Here is a 19,614-nt window from a genome sequence, read left to right as displayed (position 1 = left end):
GGCATCACCGACTCGATGGACATGAGTTTGAGTGAACTCCAGGAGTTGGTGATGGACAGGGAGGCCTGTTGTGCTGCAGTTCATGGGGTTGTGGAGTTGGACACGACTAACCGACTGAACTGAACTGATGCACATGTGTTATTAAAAGCCATCAGATGGCTTCCCGTTCTATCAAGTCTAACACTTGTTTAGAGACACACACTACTTTTGTAGTTCAAATACAGGTTGCTTTTCTTGTTAGCTTGTTTTTTTATATTTTTGTTAAGGGATTTTTATAAGTGTGAAAATCCTTAGAGTAGCAAACTTTTAAATGGTTGGTAAAAATTATTAAAATTGTATACACGGTCAAAGTCAAATGCCTGGTTATTGATTTTACAGCCTTTGTTTATTGCGCTTGGTTTTACCTTGTTTCTGTTTGTATTTCAGAGATGCAAACACAATTTTTAGAGGAAACTCCTTGGCTACCCGATGCCTGGATGAGATGATGAAAATAGTGGGAGGGCACTACCTGAAAGTAACATTAAAACCTATTCTAGATGAGGTACAGAATATACCTCAGATAGTAATATTTTGTCATTCTTATAGTGTGTCTTCCATCAAGTGATCTGGTGATATGAATGACATATCCATTCATACATTACTGAAAACATAAGGCTGAACACTAAAGTAAAATAAATGATTTACTTTTCCTTTAATGTATTTTTAGTTGAATGCACATTATAATGTACTCTACATAATTATTTATTCCTTACCAGATTTATAGTAGCTAGAGTTTCAAATATGTGAAAGTTTTTTTGATATAGTTCTTTAGGTGTATTACATTATCTCTGGATGAGGGTTTTAAACTTGATTACAGTTTAAATTTTTATAATTAATTTGTATGATCAGAAAAATAATAGTTATTGGGTTGGCCAGAAAGTTTCCTTATGCTGTTAATTGAAAAACCAAAAAAACTTTTTGGCCACTATGAATTTTTCATTTTTCCAAATTATTTAGAAAAGAGCATTAAATGAAAAATTACCTGTTTTCCAGATATGTGAATCCTCAAAATCCTGTGAAATTGATCCTATTAAATTGAAAGAGGGAGATAATGTAGAAAATAATAAGGTAAGCCTTTGCTGTCTTTACAACTGCGTTAAAATTGGTCTTAATGGTGTATCTGTCTCTCACTTGTGTTGTAGTAATGCTGTTTGGAGGGAAGCAGTGCTTTTACTTACAGGATGCCCATACTATTAGCAGCATTGCCTCCGTCTAGTTTTCAGAATGCTGTTTCCCTGATTTCTCTTTGTATCGTTTTATTCTCTGTTGCTTCCTGTGAATTTTCTTCTATACATTCACCTCTTGTATCTAACTAGTCTAAATCTAACTTATTAAATGAGGTCAGGATGAAAATTGTCCTTTCACTGAATGAATTTATAGAAGGGAAGCAAAGCTTTAGAATACTAGATAGACTAGTATATCTCATTTTCACTGCATTTTTTTCCATAAAGGGTATTGAATATGTGTAAAAGTCAAAATCTTAATGTTCACCTTTTTAAACCCTGCAGGAGAATCTGCGCTACTATGTAGACAAGTTGTTCAGTACAATTGTCAAATCAAGTATGAGCTGCCCCACTGTAATGTGTGATATCTTTTATTCTCTAAGGCAAATGGCTACTCAAAGATTTCCTAGTAAGTGCCTTGTTTTACTAAAATATGCCATTTCTTTTACTGTATGATTTTATGTAGACTTATGTATTTGGTTTATGTAAAAGGTTTAAGGTTTTAAGTACAGTTTGTTTTTAAAAATAGTTCTAGCTCATTAATGAAATGTATGATTTAATGGCAACTTTTTACATGCCAATCAGAATCACCACTATTTTTAAGAAAGGCAAAGATTACAAACTACATATTATATAAGTAAACATTTATACTGGGTGCTTATAAGACTATTAAATATGATAGATAAAAACACCTTTGTCATTTGTGCCAGCTGTATTTTCCACTTGCACGCATTCAAAATAGTGAGAATTTTTAGTTCCATACAACTGACTAGATTTGACAGTTTGAGAATGCTAAGGTTTTATTGGTGAGTGGTTTTTATAGAAATGACTTTAGACATTAGAAACATCTCCGTTGCAATATACCTAGAATTTTGAGGTACATATATCAATAACTGTCATGCTTTAATTTTGCAAGAGCAGCTGTGTCCAAGCTTTGCTTAGCAACATTTCATAAAATTAATAGTTGCTACCTCTGGTTGTCAACACTTGGAATTATTCTCTTTATATGCATCTCTGATAAGTAAATAAACTTATTTACTATGGCTCTTTCCTGATCTGCTTGTAATGGGGGGAGGGTAAAGGAGATAAGGCAGCTACTTAAATTATCAGTCTTACCCAGCTGTGTGAAACTATAAGTTTATTTCTGTAACCATCTAAAGAGATTTTGCTACTTTATCATATTTTTCAAGTGTGCATGTGCACACAGGTGTTTGCAGTTATCTGCCCCTCCATTAAAGCTAAAATGAGCCTGAATTCTTTACCTAACAAGTAGATAAATTCAGCCCTAGACGTCTTTACTAATTACAGTAAGGCTGTAAACAGTTGGCCTGAAATAAGCATACTAAACCCAGACTTTGTAACAAATATCGGAGGCAGGGGGGTGGGCAGAGACATTAAAATATAGAAGGGTGAAGTGCTGAGATTTTATTTTTAAATAGTGAGTTAGACCATAATAACCATATGGAGGGCTTAGTGAGCAGGACAGTGCTAGCCTGAATTAGCTCCTCTCTCACCTGCACACCACCACATGAAGCAGGGACGTTCTCCTTCATCAGTTAATGAAACGTAGGTTTAGGGAAGTCAAGTGATTTGCCAAATGGCCTGTGACATGGCCAGCAGGCATGCTGGGTCTCAAACCTGGGCCCAACGCACTCCAATGTGTTACTAACCACTGTAGTCTACCCAGGGATTTTGACCTTCAATATGCATTAGCTGTTTAATTCTTGTTTATATGGATAATCTAAAATACATTTTTTAATATTTTAAATAAATGTAAATGTATTTCCTAACTATCTCTTTGTTGTCCTGAAATATTAACGTGTCTTCCTATTCTCTATAGACCCCAGTAGTGATAGTTTTGTTCTCATAAAGTATTTGCATTATTTTCTCATTTGTACTTAACTATCCTGGGAAGATGGGTGGGGAGCGGGGAGGAAGCAGTCACGGAAGCAAACGTTATTATATTACTATAAAGTATATTGTACTTAGTCGCTCAGTCATATCCAACTCTTTGTGACCCCATGGACTGCAGCCCACCAGGCTCCTCTGTCCATGGGGATTCTCCAGGCATGAGTACTGGAGTGGGTTGCCATGCCCTCCTCCAGGGGATATCTTCCCAACCCAGGGATCAAACCAAGGTCTCCTGCATTGCAAGCGGATTCTTTACCAATGAGCCACCAGGGAAGCCCATAAAGTATATTAGTATATTATTATGTAAAGAACTACATAGTAAATGACTTGGTGACTACGTGCTGAGTGGCTCAGAAGAGTTACTCACACCAAATGCAGACATTGTTTCCCTCACCACCTGCGTCTCTGCCATCTGATTGATTGTTGTGTTAAGTGTTGACTCCAGTCTGAAAGCTACTCAGCTGTAGCTGAGTGATCAAAGCCACAAGTTGTCTCACTTCATCTGCATTTTTATAGGTAATATTGGCAGATTTTTAAAAGTAAAGATTTCTAATTATTTTGTTATCCAGCCTTTGATTTTATCAAGATTTCTGAGGGGGAACTGAAACAGTATCCCGAAACTGAAGACAATCTCCTGTCCTAGTCTTAGGGGCTTAATTATTACTACTGGATAGTGCTGCTGCTGCTGCTGCTAAGTCGCTTCAGCCGTGTCCGACTCTGTGCGACCCCATAGACGGCAGCCCACCAGGCTCCCCCGTCCCTGGGAATCTCCAGGCAAGAACACTGGAGTGGGTTGCCATTTCCTTCTCCAGTGTGTGAGAGTGAAAAGTGAAAGTGAAGTCGCTCAGTCGTGTCGGACTCTTAGCGACCCCATGGACTGCAGCCCACCAGGCTCCTCCGTCCATGGGAGTTTCCAGGCAAGAGTACTAGATAGTACTAGATACTACTTTTATTTTTGTTGTTGTAATTTCAGGAGTTTCTTCTTATAGATGAGGAAGGAGGTATTTTTCCAAATTAAATTATTTCTCACAACCTAGCAGCTTTGCCTTTCATTTTCTTTGTTATTTCTTACTATTTTTTTTCAAGTTTCATTTTTTTAGTCATAGGATTTTTTCCCTTTAATTTGGTCATAACCATTACTATCATTTCATCAATTCAGTTCTTACTAGCCAGGTTATATTTATCTCCTATTAAGTTTACATGCTTTTTTCCAATACTTTTTGTCATCTTCGTTTTGTAATTCAGTGTTTTGTGCATGACATTTCACCATTTTTTTTCCTGCAGATGACCCTCATGTTCAGTATTCTGCAGTGAGCAGCTTTGTATTTCTTCGTTTCTTTGCTGTAGCAGTAGTATCACCTCATACTTTTCATTTGCGACCTCATCATCCAGTAAGTGTTGTTCTTTTCAAAGCTTTATTCCATTTTTGTTTATTTTCATTAAAATAAGAAAAAACAAAATAACAGGCCAGTTGCACTTGGCTGTGTTTTCTTATAACCAGTACTTAAATTTAACTGGTTATTTTCCTTAGCCATTTCATTCTTTCAGAAAAGGCTGAAAGTCCCATTATTTTTGTTGTTAAAAGATACTTACACATGGGTAATACAGTGTTGGTGCTAGTTGCAGCTTGGTGATGGGCAGGAAGAGAGCTCATCATCTTTTCCCTCTGCTGTTGTGTACATTTGTAAATTTCTTTACAACAGGGTTGTCTTTTTTTTTCTTTCATTAGTTGTAGGTTTAATCTTGCGGATAGCTTTAAATCTCACAGACATTTGAAGAGGCTCATTTCTTGAAGGTGTAGAAACTTTCATTGGAATGTAATTTGGTATCTCCATATTTACTTTTTATTCACCTGAGATATTATAAATGTATGAGATTTAAAACTTAAGGCATATAATCTTTTTGTTCTAAAGTCATATTTACTTAAATCTTAATCAACACTACGTAGATTGACATGTTTCTTAACATTTTGTTGTTTAGTCACTAAGTCGTGTCCAACTCTTTGCAGCCCCATGGATTGTAGCACACCAGGTTCCCCATCGTTAACATTTAAAACTCATTAATTTTGCTGTTTCTTTTTCCTTCTCATACAGTATTTTTTTGCTAAGTCTATAACCTTTTATGTTCCAAACATTTTATAATCTTATCTAATTGTTTTTTTGCTGATTTTTGTAGCAAGTAATAATAATAAAAGCCAACATTTATTTAGTGCTTGCTTTGCACTACACCTTGGTCTAAGTACTTTACATGTTGTAACTTAGTTCTCCCAGTAACCTTATGAGGTAGGCTCTGTTATAATCTTCATTTATAGGTAAAGTGAAAGTTGCTCAGTCATGTCCAACTCTTTGCAACCCCATGGACTGTGTAGTCCATGGGATTCTCTAGGCCAGAATACGGGAGTGAGTAGCCTTTCCCTTCTCCAGGGGATCTTCCCAACCCAGGGATCGAACCTAGGTCTCCCACATTGCAGGTGGATTTTTTACCAGCTGAGCCACAAGGGAAGCCCCATTTATAGATTAGAAAACCACAATTCAAGAATTTTTTTAGGGTTGTACAATTAAAATATTACGATTTGATCTCAGTTTGAACTGGATTAAATGAGAATTCTGACCCATTCAGTCCTCCCAGACTATGAGCTTACCCGTGTTCCTTACTGCCTCTTAGCAGGTCAGGTGTGTGAACACCTGCAGTGTATTCAATGCTGTGCTCAGCCCTGGAGAGGCATTGATGAGGAAGACACACCTTCCCCTAAGGAAACTTGCTAATACAGTGTAGGGGAGACACAGAGGTTTTGTAGTTAAACTAGGCTCTGAAGGCCACCTCTCCTCTTAGCAACTACACATTGGCCACTCATTTAACTTGAGAACTGAGTATAACCACACTGCTGTGGTAGTAACACACCTTTTCTTGTCAAAGAATGATCGATCTGTGAGTAGCTGCAGTGGACCAGTGTCCTTTGTCTTTTCTGTGGTTCTGTACAGAGCTCTGGAGCAGCGAAAGCGTGATGGCATTCTGGACAGAAACAGAACTCCTACCTCTGAACATGTGACCTTGCCTTGTATTCAGACTTGGATTTGCATATCCCTATAACAGATGGGTTGCAGTAAAATCCTTCTGATCACAGACTCTGTATTTTAGGTCACCTTTCTAATCAGTATGCCAGAAGGACTGCTTCACACTGTCATATAACTTTATTGTTTGTTTTTATTTTATTTCTTTATTGTTTTTAAATGAACCTTTCCTTCTAATTGGGGAAATAAGGCAAACACTTAAGACACAGTCTAAAACTGCAAGCATAAATCTAGCACCTGATTAGTACCAGGTGAGCAGTACAGACAGTTCATACTACAGAAATTGAGAGCAAGGAATAATCCTGGTGACCTGAGAGTGATGACATTGTCAGGACCAGTAATGAAAGTTACAGAGTGATTGAAGAGGAGAACCACCATTTAGGGGTTCTTTGAATTTTGAGAGGTCAGTTTTAGTAGAGGAGAAAAGAAGAAAATCCAATTGAAAAAGGTTAAGGAATAAGTAGATAAATGCAGTTTTACCCAAATTTGAGCAGGGAAGTCTTGATGAAATTCAGTTCAAATTCAGCTTGTTAGCAGATTGTTAAGAATTTTATATTCTTCAAAGGCAGAGAATTGGAGGGACCTTTTATAGATATAATGGAATCCTGGATGTTGTAGCTAAAATGTTTTCTGAATAACTATAATTAAGGTGTGTAACTATTTCATAAGTATATCATAACTTATCATATCTCAGATATTCCTTCTTTTTCAGAATTGCCTTACATCCTTAGCCATCTCTTCACCTCACAGTCACTGTCTATTTTCAGTGCGGTGATACTAAAATATTAAGGAGTATCAACCACTTTAGTTTACAAAAGCATTTCTGTATCTAAATTTTCTTGAATATGGCTTTTGATGGCAGATACTGTTTATCTGAATCTCCAGAACAAAAAAAGATGTTTTTATATAGTGATAGAGGAATTAGTTATACAAAATGTATGGATGTGTGAAAACTCATCAGACTATATACATTTAAAATTTGTTCATTTCACTGTATATAAATTATACCTCAATTTAAAAAAAAAAAAGCAGCAAGGATTTGTTAGGGAACACTGTTTGGTCAGTTTTATTTATATTTACTTCTTTCTAGCAGACAGCCCTGGAAAACACCTTGGATTGTAGACTCACATAGTTACTTTCTGCTAAAATCGTACATGAACTGAATGATTTCTCATTTCCTAAGCTGAAGTTAGGTTTTTGTTTCCATGGTGAAAACAATTGATTGCAGAAGCCATAAGATTATTGAATATGCTTACAAGTGAGTTGAGTACAAAAAATTTGGAAATTGCCATTTTAAGTCATAAAGTAAAAAGAAGTAGATGCCATTGACATTCCAAAAGTAAATAAAATTTTTTTTAGGTAGTCCCATCTACCATACTTCCCAGTCCCTGGGATTCTCCAGGCAAGAACACTGGAGTGGGTTGCCATTTCCTTCTCCAATGCATGAAAGTGAAAAGTGAAAGTGAAGTCGCTCAGTCGTGTCCGACTCTTTGCGACTCCATGGACTGTAGCCTACCAGGCTCCTCTGTCCATGGATTTTCCAGGCAAAAGTACTGGAGTGGGGTGCCGTTGCCTTCTCCACTACCATACTGTACCCCTCCCTAAAAAATAATTGATTATGACTTTCAAAAGTAACACATCATTAGATATATTTACTTCAGGAGGGATTATCAATTACATATGGCTTCTTTAGTCTTTTAATTCCTTAGTCCAGTGAGCTGTGCCCATCTTTTGCTATGTTTTAACTTGTTTGAATGCACATTGTTGAGTCACTGTTTTAGAGCATTGTAGCCCATTCACTCTACTTTTTACACAAATTCTATTCCTTGAAAACCTAACAAGACTTTTTGTGTCTTTTCTATGTTCTTTAGGATCCACAGACAATCAGAACATTAACTCTCATCTCAAAAACTATTCAGACTTTGGGAAGCTGGGGGAGTCTGTCCAAAAGCAAGGTGAGTGTTACTTTGTATTGCTTTGTGTTCACACTTCTAAATGTTGTTAAACCCTATGATCCCTGCTCACTCACTGCTCCCTCCCTTCCAAATTAAAAACAAAGCAAAATCAAAAAACTGTATATAGAGAGAGAGATGCGATAGTTGTCTTTTAAATGTCTTATCTTAGTCACCTGTTAAAGAAGACAGTTTCATTTAAACTAATGTGTCTAAGATGGGGTAGAGGGTCTAGTTAACAGATGTAAGAGCCGTGTCTTTATCTTTTTGTGCCATAATCATCAGGCAGCTCTTGAGAAAAATCTTTAGCTCCAAACCCCATAACTCTCTTGAAATATATGATTGAACCCCTTTGGGCCCTAATCCTAAGCTTAAAAATACAGCCCATTATATTCTGTATTCTTAGTTCTCTACTTAACATATATAAGTTCTGTGTGTGTGTGTGTTTTTTTTTTAGTCAAGTTTCAAAGAGACATTCATGTGTGAATTTTTCAAAATGTTTCAAGAAGAAGGATATATTATGGCAGTTAAAAAGGTAATGATTGTTTTACTCTGGAAATATTAACTTATCAAATAGCATTAGGGAAATAACATTTTATATTGTTCCTGGGAACCAATCCCCAGTTAAAAAAAATACATTTAAACTATCTGTCAAATATAAAAAGGCTGTCTTTTTCAGCTGTTCTCCCTCCATACATAACTATGGGTTTTTTAGCTATGGAAATACCTAAATGAGTTTTAGCAACACTAATTATAAATATCTAGAGTTAAGATTTCTTAACAGCAGCACCGTTGACAGTTTGCTTGGGTAATTCTTACTGTGAGGGGCTTTTTTGTGCATTGTAAAATGCTTAGCAGCAGCCCTGGCCCCTACTATTGAATGCAAGTGGCATAGGTTTTCACAACTAAAAATGTCTGTCTCTAAGCATTGCCAAAAGTCCCCTGAGGAGCAAAATTGGCTCTGATTGAGGATCTCTGGTCTCGGGAGAAAGGCTTAATGGTACCTGGTATAAAGTGGGCACTTAATTGACACGGGAAAAAATATATGAATTATTGAATATCTCATATACAGTATAGGCTTGTGGTTAGTAACCTGAGGAAAGTTAATTTAATATGTATGAAAGCCTACAGAATATAATATCCTAACAAAAGGCCTACAACAAACCACAGTTGCTATACTTAGAAGCTGAGAATGTTTTGAGAAGATTTTTACTTTCTGAGTCTTTAGTTCTGAGTCATCCCAAACAAAATATGCCATTGTTATAAAACCCTAAAAATTTGTAAAGAAAAGTTATTTTGAAGTATATCTAAGCTTAGCTTGAAGAAAGTACTGTCTTATTTTTCACAATTCTCACTTAATGAATCCAAACTAACAAGGTCAGATTTTAAAGATTGCATTCAAGTTCTGTAGTGATTCACTGGTGACCAAGGGGTCGCTAAGTGTCGGATAAGACTCAGCGACTTGACTTTCACTTTTCACTTTCATGCACTGCAGAAGGACAAGGCAACCCACTCCAGTGTTCTTGCCCCTCCCCCAGGGAGGGGGAGCCTGGTGGGCTGCCGTCTATGGGGTCACACAGAGTCAGACATGACTGACGCGATTTAGCAGTGGCAGCAGCAGCCAAGAGTATATTTTGTTGAAGAGCACATTTTGTTTGTATTTTTGTGTGTGCACTTTAAAAATTCTTACACACACACACACAAAAAATAAAAATAAAAATTCTTACAGAGACTCATGACTGAAAATGATTATTGAAAAAATTAAAGCCAGTTGGAACTTTTTCATCTAGAATAACAATGTAAGTTCAGCCAAAAAAATATATATTTATTTATTTAAGCAGTGATTGAATGCTTTTGAGGAAGAAGTCTTTCAAAAGAATATGCAGAGTGGTACAGTGGGTGAGAATCTGCCTGCCAGTGTGGGGGACACAGGTTCAGTCCCTGCTCTGGGGAGATTCCATGTGCTGCGGAACAACTAAGCTCACACGCCACAGCTCCTGACGCCTGCACACCCTATAGCCCACAAGCCGTAACTACTCCCCTGCGTGCTGCAGCTTCTAACGCCCATGTGCCTAGAGCCTATTCTCTGCCACAGAGAAGCCACTGCCACGAGAAGGCCACACACCACAACCAAAGAGAGCCCACATGTAGCAGCAAAGACCCAGCACATCCAAAATGGAAAATAAATACGTAATTTAAAAGAAAAAAAGGTAACTCACATGTCCCCTTTAAAAAAAACACACACTAAAAAACGTTCAAAAAAAAAAAAAAAGAATATGCAAAGAACAAGCTGGCTTTTTTATTTTTAGGACATTGTTGAAACAGTTGTGGGACAGTGTAGGCAGACTTCTGTTGGCAAGATTATAATGTACTGTCTTTTGTTTTGGGGGCTGTTTTTCCATTTCCATGACCTAGGCTCTGGCAGCATCTGATTTCTTTTTGCTGATACAATCATCAGAATGTGTGTAGTGGGTAATGTCAGTGGAGAAAGTATTTAAGGGTGTCAGTTTAGTCTGCTCATGATCTGCTCTGAGTCACCCACTCACGTTCCCGTGAACTATCACTGTGGTACATCTCCTGTCTCAGATTTGTATAGGATATTTTGCCCTAACATATGAATTTTATTATTTACTGGCTAAATCTAGATATGTGCAGCACTAGGAATAGCAAAAGCTTATGAAACCCAATTTCTTATTTAATTAGTAGTACTCTCACTAATGACATTGGTCACTGCTCCAGAAGAGAATAGTTTATAACTCTGAATCCTATACTTAATTTCCACAAAGTCTAGGAAGAATACCAGAATAGGTCTATAAACAGGTTGACCATATAATTTAGTGTCCAAACCTACAAAGTTCTCAAGAATAAAAAGAAGTACTTTGATTATGCCAGGACCAAAGTTGTAGACAGAATGGCCCTGAACAAATTGAGGCCTATGTTCACCCTGCCTAGAGTCTACCTTAATTATTATGTTTCCTTTTGCTTTATATAACTAGGTTTACCTCATATTCCTTAACAGTATGACAAATAAGTAATAAACTTAATAACTATAAATAAATAATAAATATTAAATAAGAAAATCAGTGCCCACAGGCAAACACTAAGAAATAAAATATTCAAGTAATTCTTTCTCAGTCCATTAGTGGGTGGTCCATTTGTGAGAACTGAAGACGCAATAGGACACTTCTTTAGTTCCCTTGAATACTTCTTCTTTGTCACCCACATATGCTTCAAAAGAAACTCTGTCCTTGTTCTTTGACTTACCAAGATTTCTTCCAGCGAACTTGAAGTAAACATTATACTGGAAAATACCACAAATGGAGATTCTCACGGGCACTCGATAGCCAGTCTTAGGAGAAAATGACTGTGCCCACAAATTCTGCTTTAGATTTTTCACTATCGTCCTTACTGGAATGTACTTTGTTTTTGTTTTAAACCCTAAGCGGGACAACACAGAAAAGTATAAAGGAAAAAACAAGGACTAAACAAATAGTTCACTTATGGGGCAAAATAGGAGTCTTTTCTAAGAACAGGAATTGTCCCTGAACCCTGAATTTTCCTCTCCTATGAAGAGAAGGCCACATGTCAGGAATCTGTTGACCAGTTGAGGTAACATATTCATGAAGCTGAATGCTGCTCATTGGGTGGTTTGCCATTGCTGGATTTGGGTAATCCAGATTTTCTTGAGCCACCACATTCTCACGTTTTCCATAGGAAGTTTCTAAATGGTTATTAGATTTCCAGGTTATTCCAGAGAACCCAAATTATACTTTAGTCATAACTGAAAATATTAGCTCTGCGGGCTGAAGTCAATTATATATAATAAAAGTCAGCAAACTTTTCTGTAAGGGCCAGTGAGTAAATACTTCAGACTGATGGCCACGTAAAGGCAGTGCTGCATATTTCGCTATGATTTTACAACTCTTTAAAAATTTTAAAAATGTTCTTAACTTGTGGGCCTTGCAAAAACCAGTTGAATCTGGCCTGCTGAACTATAGTTTGATGATCCCTGACCCACAATATAGGTTCACAACCTGTGTCAAAAATCTTTGGCAACAGAAGTATTTCAGAATTCAGTTTTTCAGAGCTTTGAAAGATAATAAGTATATGCTATATATTATAGGGGGTCATGTTATAACACCCCGTAATCAAACATATCAGTGTTTATGTAGCATATTAGTGAATATCCACCCTAAGTAGGATAAATGGCTTTAAATAGCCTTTCCCCAGTTCACATTAAGTTACTGTAAGTGAGTTTACTGTAAATCAGAAGCAAAAAGGTCTGTGTACTCAGAACTTTATAGGTTTCAGAGTTGCAGTTAAGGGATTGTGGGTTGAGTTATTCCTATAGGGACACATATTCTGGGTTTTAAGTACCTTTAAGCTGTATTTTGGGGTCTCCTCTACAATTAAATATGTGTTTTGCTTTGTTCCTTAATGAAGAACTTCACTATATTATCTATCTGTGACACTGATAAACTGAATTTATGATGTACCTTATCACAAAGTGTAACATTTGCCCCTTTCTTCATTTAGTTCTTGGATGAAATTTCATCTACTGAAACTAAAGAGTCCAGTGGTACAAGTGAGCCTGTGCACCTGAAAGAAGGGTAATTTAATGAAATTAGATATTAAAGTCGTATTTCAGTATAGACAGTAAGTAAGTACAAAGAGCATGGGTGCAGAAGTGAAGAAGACTGGGTTTTGTTCTGTGCTAAAACTGCCCGTAACATCAGTCAGGTAATTCATCCTCACTGTCCTATTAACTTCATGCCATATGGACATGACTTCTTTCTATACAGTGCGAGAGTTGTTTTCAAAAATAGTGAGATGGTGGGTGTTAGAGTACTTTGAAAAAAAAAAGTAACAGCATTGTTCAGTCTTAGTGTTTTCATTGGAAGTTAAAGGGGAAAATTACTCATTTGGCCTTTTTAGTTCTGGATAGGACAGTTGTAAATATTAAGTTATTTGAAGATTTTATTCCCTTAGTATGGCCAAAATAAATGTAGCAGTTATAGATGGCAAAGACGTTTCATCTACTTAATATAGTCTTTGACAACTGTTCATGTCATTTAAAATTAAAAGAGGAAATGACTGTGCAAATTTTTTTTGTTTTGGATTAATTCTTTTAATATTTGTAGCTAAATGTTTACATCTGTTGTTTTGGCAGTGAGATGTATAAAAGAGCTCAGGGAAGAACTCGGATTGGAAAAAAGAATTTCAAGAAACGGTGGTTCTGCTTAACAAGCAGAGAGCTCACCTACCACAAGCAGCCAGGTAGTTGTGCTTATGCTTTTCTGTGGGGTCTCCTCCTGCTTCCCAGTGAAGATGGCTTTTCCCGCTGCTCAGTGTGACTAGTGAACCTTTTTACTAACGTTAATAGTTTATGGTTTCTTACAGTGACGCATACACCCTAAAAATATAATAAATATGTGACTAATGACACCATGTAAATAACATTTTTTCTCTTACATTGACTGTCTTGTGTTACTTAAAAATGATGTTCCTACAGTATGCTCTGTTTTCTAAAAACCCATGGTAAATCCATTTTTTTTTAAATTAGTATATAAAGAACAACAGTTAGATATTTTAGAACTTAGAGGTTTCTTGAACTTCCAAAATCAGATTGGCAAGAATCAGTTTCTAATAAATGAGAGTGTTTCAGTAGTTTGCCAAAAATTCCCACACTTATACCATAGACAGTGTTTCCTATTCAGTTAAAACATTCATTCATTTATATTAGCCTGGCTAACTCTTAAGATGAAAATTCTAGTAATTTGCCTCCTGAAAAGGCACAAATTGTCTTTCTGGGTAAAGAAAGCCATCTTCCTATAGTGTGATTTGAGAGTTTCAGAGAGGCAAAGTTTGTCCCTCAGTGGACTGACATAATACTTATCATCTCTGCCTTTTGAGTGTATTCCTTTGGGGTAAAGCATTATCCATAGAAGGCCACTAGCCTCTGATACCTTGGCAAGAACTTAGTATCTTGATCATAGGTCACATACAGTAAAATCCCTTCTATTTGAAGTGATCAGGACCCAAAGCGTCACTTAGCCAAAAAGGTCAGTTAAAGCAAGAATCACTTTAAGACAACAAGAACAAAAGATGCATGCGTAGCTTAAGTAGTTATATGTTTGTTTACCAGTCTTTTGATAGAGAGCCAAGATCTTTTCTTGGTTGATTTCTCCAAAGTGAAGCTGGAAATTATTAATAAATATTTGAAAAGTGATCCAATTATAGAATCCTTTTAGAGTCATAATAGTTACCCTAAGCTTTTGCCACTGTCTCGCAACCATATAAATCAATTTGATTTGTGTGGGTGCTGGTCTCCTTTTTTGAAAAGCTTTTCAGAGTGCCTGATTTTCAGATAAATATATGCCGCTTGGTGTCACTTACTGTGTGACACTTACTGTGACACTTACTGTGTCACTTTACATAATGTTAAGTAAATTATAATTACAGCATGGAAAAAGGGCATAAAGTCTGGGAACAAACCTAGTGGACTCTGTAATCAAAACAGCCTAACCAGTGGAGATCAAAGGGTACAAGCTTAATAGAACCCTAGCAGCCACAAGGATTCAGTGTCTCATGAGCATCGCTCAGGATGTTTGACAGAGGAAATGGAGTCTTGGTTAATCTGTCAAATCTGTTAGGTAAAGAGTGCCTGGTATAAATTCTGAAATGATAAACACTAGACATAAGATACTTTCAAGAGAATGTCCTTTCAGTTAAGTATGGGTGCTTCAGTAGAAATTCTTAAGGAGGAAAGTGAAAAGAAATTCTGTTTCATAATTCCTTAGAATCTTTAGCCAGAATGACCAAATATGTCCAAATACAGTAGTAAGACATATGAAGCCAGATGCACTATATTTTTAGGCACCTAGATGTTTTGTTGTGGAATATGAATATTCTAATGACTAAAGATCAGCAGGCTGCATCCCTGCACTTCCAGACAGCATTCTTTAAGCTACACGTTTCTTAAAGTTTTAGTGGTTATAGTTTATATTGAATACTATATAAATGCTCTCGCATATATAGTAACATTTTAATAATAGCTGGTATAATATGCTGATTATGTTTTCATAAGTTAGTCATTCTCTATGAATAAATTGGCTGTTTTCTCCTCATTTAAAGTATTTTCTAATCTAAACCAATATTCTGAAGTCTTTGCTTTAAGACTTCAGGAATCAGATGATAGTTTCAGATCCTTTTCCTCTAGAAAAAAATGCATGTACACACAAGAGACACAAGGTCTCACATATAATTCCAGGAAGTTCATAGTTCCAGAGGCTATACACAGTTCTTAGGAACTTCTGTTCTATCCAGTGATCTTATGAGGATAAAATTCTGTAGAATGATTAGATTGGTCTAAGCTATAGAATAGACACATTGGAAGTTCCATTATTTTCAGGCCTTAAGAAATTTAACATGTTGGAATGGCATTGGAGGAATGAGCTCTGTTACATGAAGTTTCGAGATTATTTACCAAAGCCAACAGTTCTAAGCACCCATGCTTTTTGTTTTTAACTGTTTTGTTGGATTTTTCCAAAATGTATTACATGCTTCCCTGCCTTCTAAAAAAGAGTTCATTGAACGTAAGTTAACATTTTCTAGATGACTTGGGGCTGTCATTGATAATGTTAATTATCATTTAGTACTCTGATTTAGTGATGTTTTCAGGGCTGCTTATGGATGTGTGCAGCTGTTTACTTCCCAGCTACATGCCTTGGACTGCTGTGCTATTTTGTGTTCCTGTGTTTGCTTTATACAGTTTTTCATTGTCCCCTTTATGTTCAGGCTGTCACCTTAAGTTTCTTGTGCTGTCAGTGAATGGTAATGTAACATCTCACTCCCATCTTTACCCCCAATTCCATTTTTACTGCTAATATACTGTGAGTAAGGATGTAGGTACTGTGTTTGTTAAAATTATGCATATGATTAAAAGGCTTTGACTGAACATTTCAGGACTTTCCTCTCTGACTAAAATACATAGGCTTTGGATTCTCCCTTTGGTTGCTCTGCAAATGTTTTGCTTACTTCCTGGTTCCTTGCAATTTTCTGCATAGCTAAGACTGCTAGTTAGGTAGTTTCTTATTACACTTTATGACTTTGGTGTTTCAAAGAGTGCCTCCCAGATATTCTGTAACATAGCTTTAAATCATTGAGTCTTCACTGTTTGCTCCTACTGGACACTAATATTCTGAATGAAGTATTTCTGTCACTTAGAATCAAATAAAAGATTCTTTTTCTAATTTACTAGAAAAATAATTAGAATTCTCTCAGTTTTAAGGGTTTTTCTCAAATTAGTTAAAAATTGATGCCCACTTAGTAATCAGTTCAGTTCAGTCGCTCATTCATGTCCGACTCTTTGCGACCCCGTGAATCACAGCACACCAGGCCTTCCTGTCTATCACCAACTCCCAGAGTTCATTCAGACTCATGTCCATAGAGTCGGTGATGCCATCCAGCCATCTCATCCTCTGTCGTCCCCTTCTCCTGCCACCAATCCCTCCCAGCATCAGAGTCTTTTCCAATGAGTCAACTCTTCGCATGAGGTGGCCAAAGTACTGGAGTTTTAGCTTTAGCATAAAGCTAAAACTGGTTGGATCTCCTTGCAGTCCAAGGGACTCTCAACAGTCTTCTCCAACACCATAGTTCAAGAGCATCAATTCTTCGGCGCTCAGCCTTCTTCACAGTCCAACTCTCACATCCATACATGACCACTGGAAAAACCATAGCCTTGACTAGACGAACCTTTGTTGGCAAAGTAATGTCTCTGCTTTTGAATATGCTATCTAGGTTGGTCATAACTTTCCTTCCAAGGAGTAAGTGTCTTTTAATTTCATGGCTGCAGTCACCGTCTGCAGTGATTTTGGAGCCCCAAAAAATAAAGTCTGACACTGTTTCCACTGTTTCCCCATCTATTTCCCACGAAGTGATGGGACCAGATGCCATGATCTTTGTTTTCTGAATGTTGAGCTTTAAGCCAACTTTTTCACTCTCCTCTTTCACTTTCCTCAAGAGGCTTTTGAGTTCCTCTTCACTTTCTGCCCTAAGGGTGGTGTCATCTGCATATCTGAGGTTATTGATATTTCTCCCGGCAATCTTGATTCCAGCTTGTGCTTTTTCCAGCCCAGCATTTCTCATGATGTACTCTGCATGTAAGTTAAATAAGCAGGGTGACAATATACAGCCTGGACGTACTCCTTTTCCTATTTGGAACCAGTCTCTTGTTCCCATGTCCAGTTCTAACTGTTGCTTTCTGACCTGCATATAGGTTTCTCAAGAGGCAGGTCAGGTGGTCTGGTATTCCCATCTCTTTCAGAATTTTCCACACTTTGTGATCCACACAGTCAAAGGCTTTGGCATGGTCAATAAAGCAGAAATAGATGTTTTTCTGGAATGAGGTTCATGACATTGTACATGAGACAGGGATCAAGACCATCCCCATGGAAAAGAAATGAGAAAAAGCAAAATGGCTGTCTGGCGAGGCCCTACAAATAGCTGTGAAAAGAAGAGAAGTGAAAAGCAGAGGAGAAAAGGAAAGATATAAACATCTGAATGCAGAGTTCCAAAGAATAGCAAGAAGAGATAAGAAAGCCTTCTTCAGCTATCATTGCAAAGAAATAGAGGAAAACAACAGAATGGGAAAGACTAGAAATCTCTTCAAGAAAATCAGAGATACCAAAGGAACCTTTCATGCAAAGATGGGCTCGATAAAGGGCAGAAATGGTATGGACCTAACAGAAGCAGAAGATATTAAGAAGAGATGGCAAGAATACACAGAAGAACTGTACAAAAAAGATCTTCATGACCCAGATAATCACGATGGTGTGATCACTCACCTAGAGCCAGACATCCTGGAATGTGAAGTCAAGTGGGCCTTAGAAAACATCACTATGAACAAAGCTAGTGGAGGTGATGGAATTCCAGTTGAGCTATTCCAAATCCTGAAAGATGATGCTGTGAAAGTGCTGCACCCGATATGCCAGCAAATTTGGAAAACTCAGCAGTGGCCACAGGACTGGAAAAGGTCAGTTTTCATTCCAATCCCAAAGAAAGGCAATGCCAAAGAATGCTCAAACTACTGCACAATTGCACTCATCTCACACTCTAGTAAAGTAATGCTCAAAATTCTCCAAGCCAGGCTTCAGCAGTATGTGAACCGTGAACTTCTTGATGTTCAAGCTGGTTTTAGAAAAGGCAGAGGAACCAGAGATCAAATTGCCAACATCTGCTGGATCATGGAAAAAGCAAGAGAGTTCCAGAAAAGCATCTATTTCTGCTTTATTGACTATGCCAAAGCCTTTGACTGTGTGGATCACAATAAACTGTGGAAAATTCTTCAAGAGATGGCAATACCAGACCACCTGATCTGCCTCTTGAGAAATTTGTATGCAGGTCAGGAAGCAACAGTTAGAACTGGACATGGAACAACAGATTGGTTCCAAATAGGAAAAGGAGTATGTCAAGGCTGTATATTGTCACCCTGTTTATTTAACTTATATGCAGAGCACATCATGAGAAATGCTGGACTGGAAGAAACACAAGCTGGAATCAAGATTGCCGGGAGAAATATCAATAACCTCAGATATGCAGATGACACCACCCTTATGGCAGAAAGTGAAGAGGAACTCAAAAGCCTCTTGAGGAAAGTGAAAGAGGAGAGTGAAAAAGTTGGCTTAAAGCTCAACATTCAGAAAACAAAGATCATGGCATCTGGTCCCATCACTTCGTGGGAAATAGATGGGGAAACAGTGGAAACAGTGTCAGACTTTATTTTTTGGGGCTCCAAAATCACTGCAGACGGTGACTGCAGCCATGAAATTAAAAGACACTTACTCCTTGGAAGGAAAGTTATGACCAACCTAGATAGCATATTCAAAAGCAGAGACATTACTTTGCCAACAAAGGTTCGTCTAGTCAAGGCTATGGTTTTTCCAGTGGTCATGTATGGATGTGAGAGTTGGACTGTGAAGAAGGCTGAGCGCCGAAGAATTGATGCTCTTGAACTATGGTGTTGGAGAAGACTGTTGAGAGTCCCTTGGACTGCAAGGAGATCCAACCAGTCCATTCTGAAGGAGATCAGCCCTGGGATTTCTTTGGAAGGAATGATGCTAAAGCTAAAACTCCAGTACTTTGGCCACCTCATGCGAAGAGTTGACTCATTGGAAAAGACTCTGATGCTGGGAGGGATTGGTGGCAGGAGAAGGGGACGACAGAGGATGAGATGGCTGGATGGCATCACCAACTCTATGGACATGAGTCTGAGTGAACTCCGGGAGTTGGTGATAGACAGGGAGGCCTGGCGTGCTGTGATTCACGGGGTTGCAATGAGTCGGACACGACTGGGACTGATCTGATCTGATCTTGCTTTTTCCATGGTCCAGCAGAGTAAGCAACTAATCTTCAATATCA

The 19,614-nt window shown here is 37.5% G+C and overlaps 1 protein-coding gene across 2 annotated transcripts in view; it reads left to right on the top strand.

Annotated features, from left to right (window-relative positions):
* Positions 1 to 19,614, top strand: part of RASA2 (RAS p21 protein activator 2) — a 126,397-nt gene that overhangs the window by 90,156 nt on the left and 16,627 nt on the right. Inside the window, exons 12-19 of one of the 2 annotated variants that reach the window (XM_070375238.1) lie at positions 427 to 541; positions 1,033 to 1,107; positions 1,548 to 1,671; positions 4,458 to 4,564; positions 8,116 to 8,199; positions 8,654 to 8,731; positions 12,733 to 12,806; positions 13,367 to 13,476. In XM_070375238.1, coding sequence (XP_070231339.1) covers positions 427 to 541; positions 1,033 to 1,107; positions 1,548 to 1,671; positions 4,458 to 4,564; positions 8,116 to 8,199; positions 8,654 to 8,731; positions 12,733 to 12,806; positions 13,367 to 13,476 — 767 coding nt within the window. The remainder of the gene's footprint in view (positions 1 to 426; positions 542 to 1,032; positions 1,108 to 1,547; positions 1,672 to 4,457; positions 4,565 to 8,115; positions 8,200 to 8,653; positions 8,732 to 12,732; positions 12,807 to 13,366; positions 13,477 to 19,614) is intronic. The other variant, XM_070375246.1, reaches the window with a different exon arrangement.

This window comes from Bos mutus, chromosome 1, assembly GCF_027580195.1.
Source record: "Bos mutus isolate GX-2022 chromosome 1, NWIPB_WYAK_1.1, whole genome shotgun sequence".
NCBI classification, from domain to species: domain Eukaryota; kingdom Metazoa; phylum Chordata; class Mammalia; order Artiodactyla; family Bovidae; genus Bos; species Bos mutus.
The sequence above is the reverse complement of the archived record's forward strand: the minus strand, read 5'-3'. Positions and strand labels throughout refer to the sequence as shown.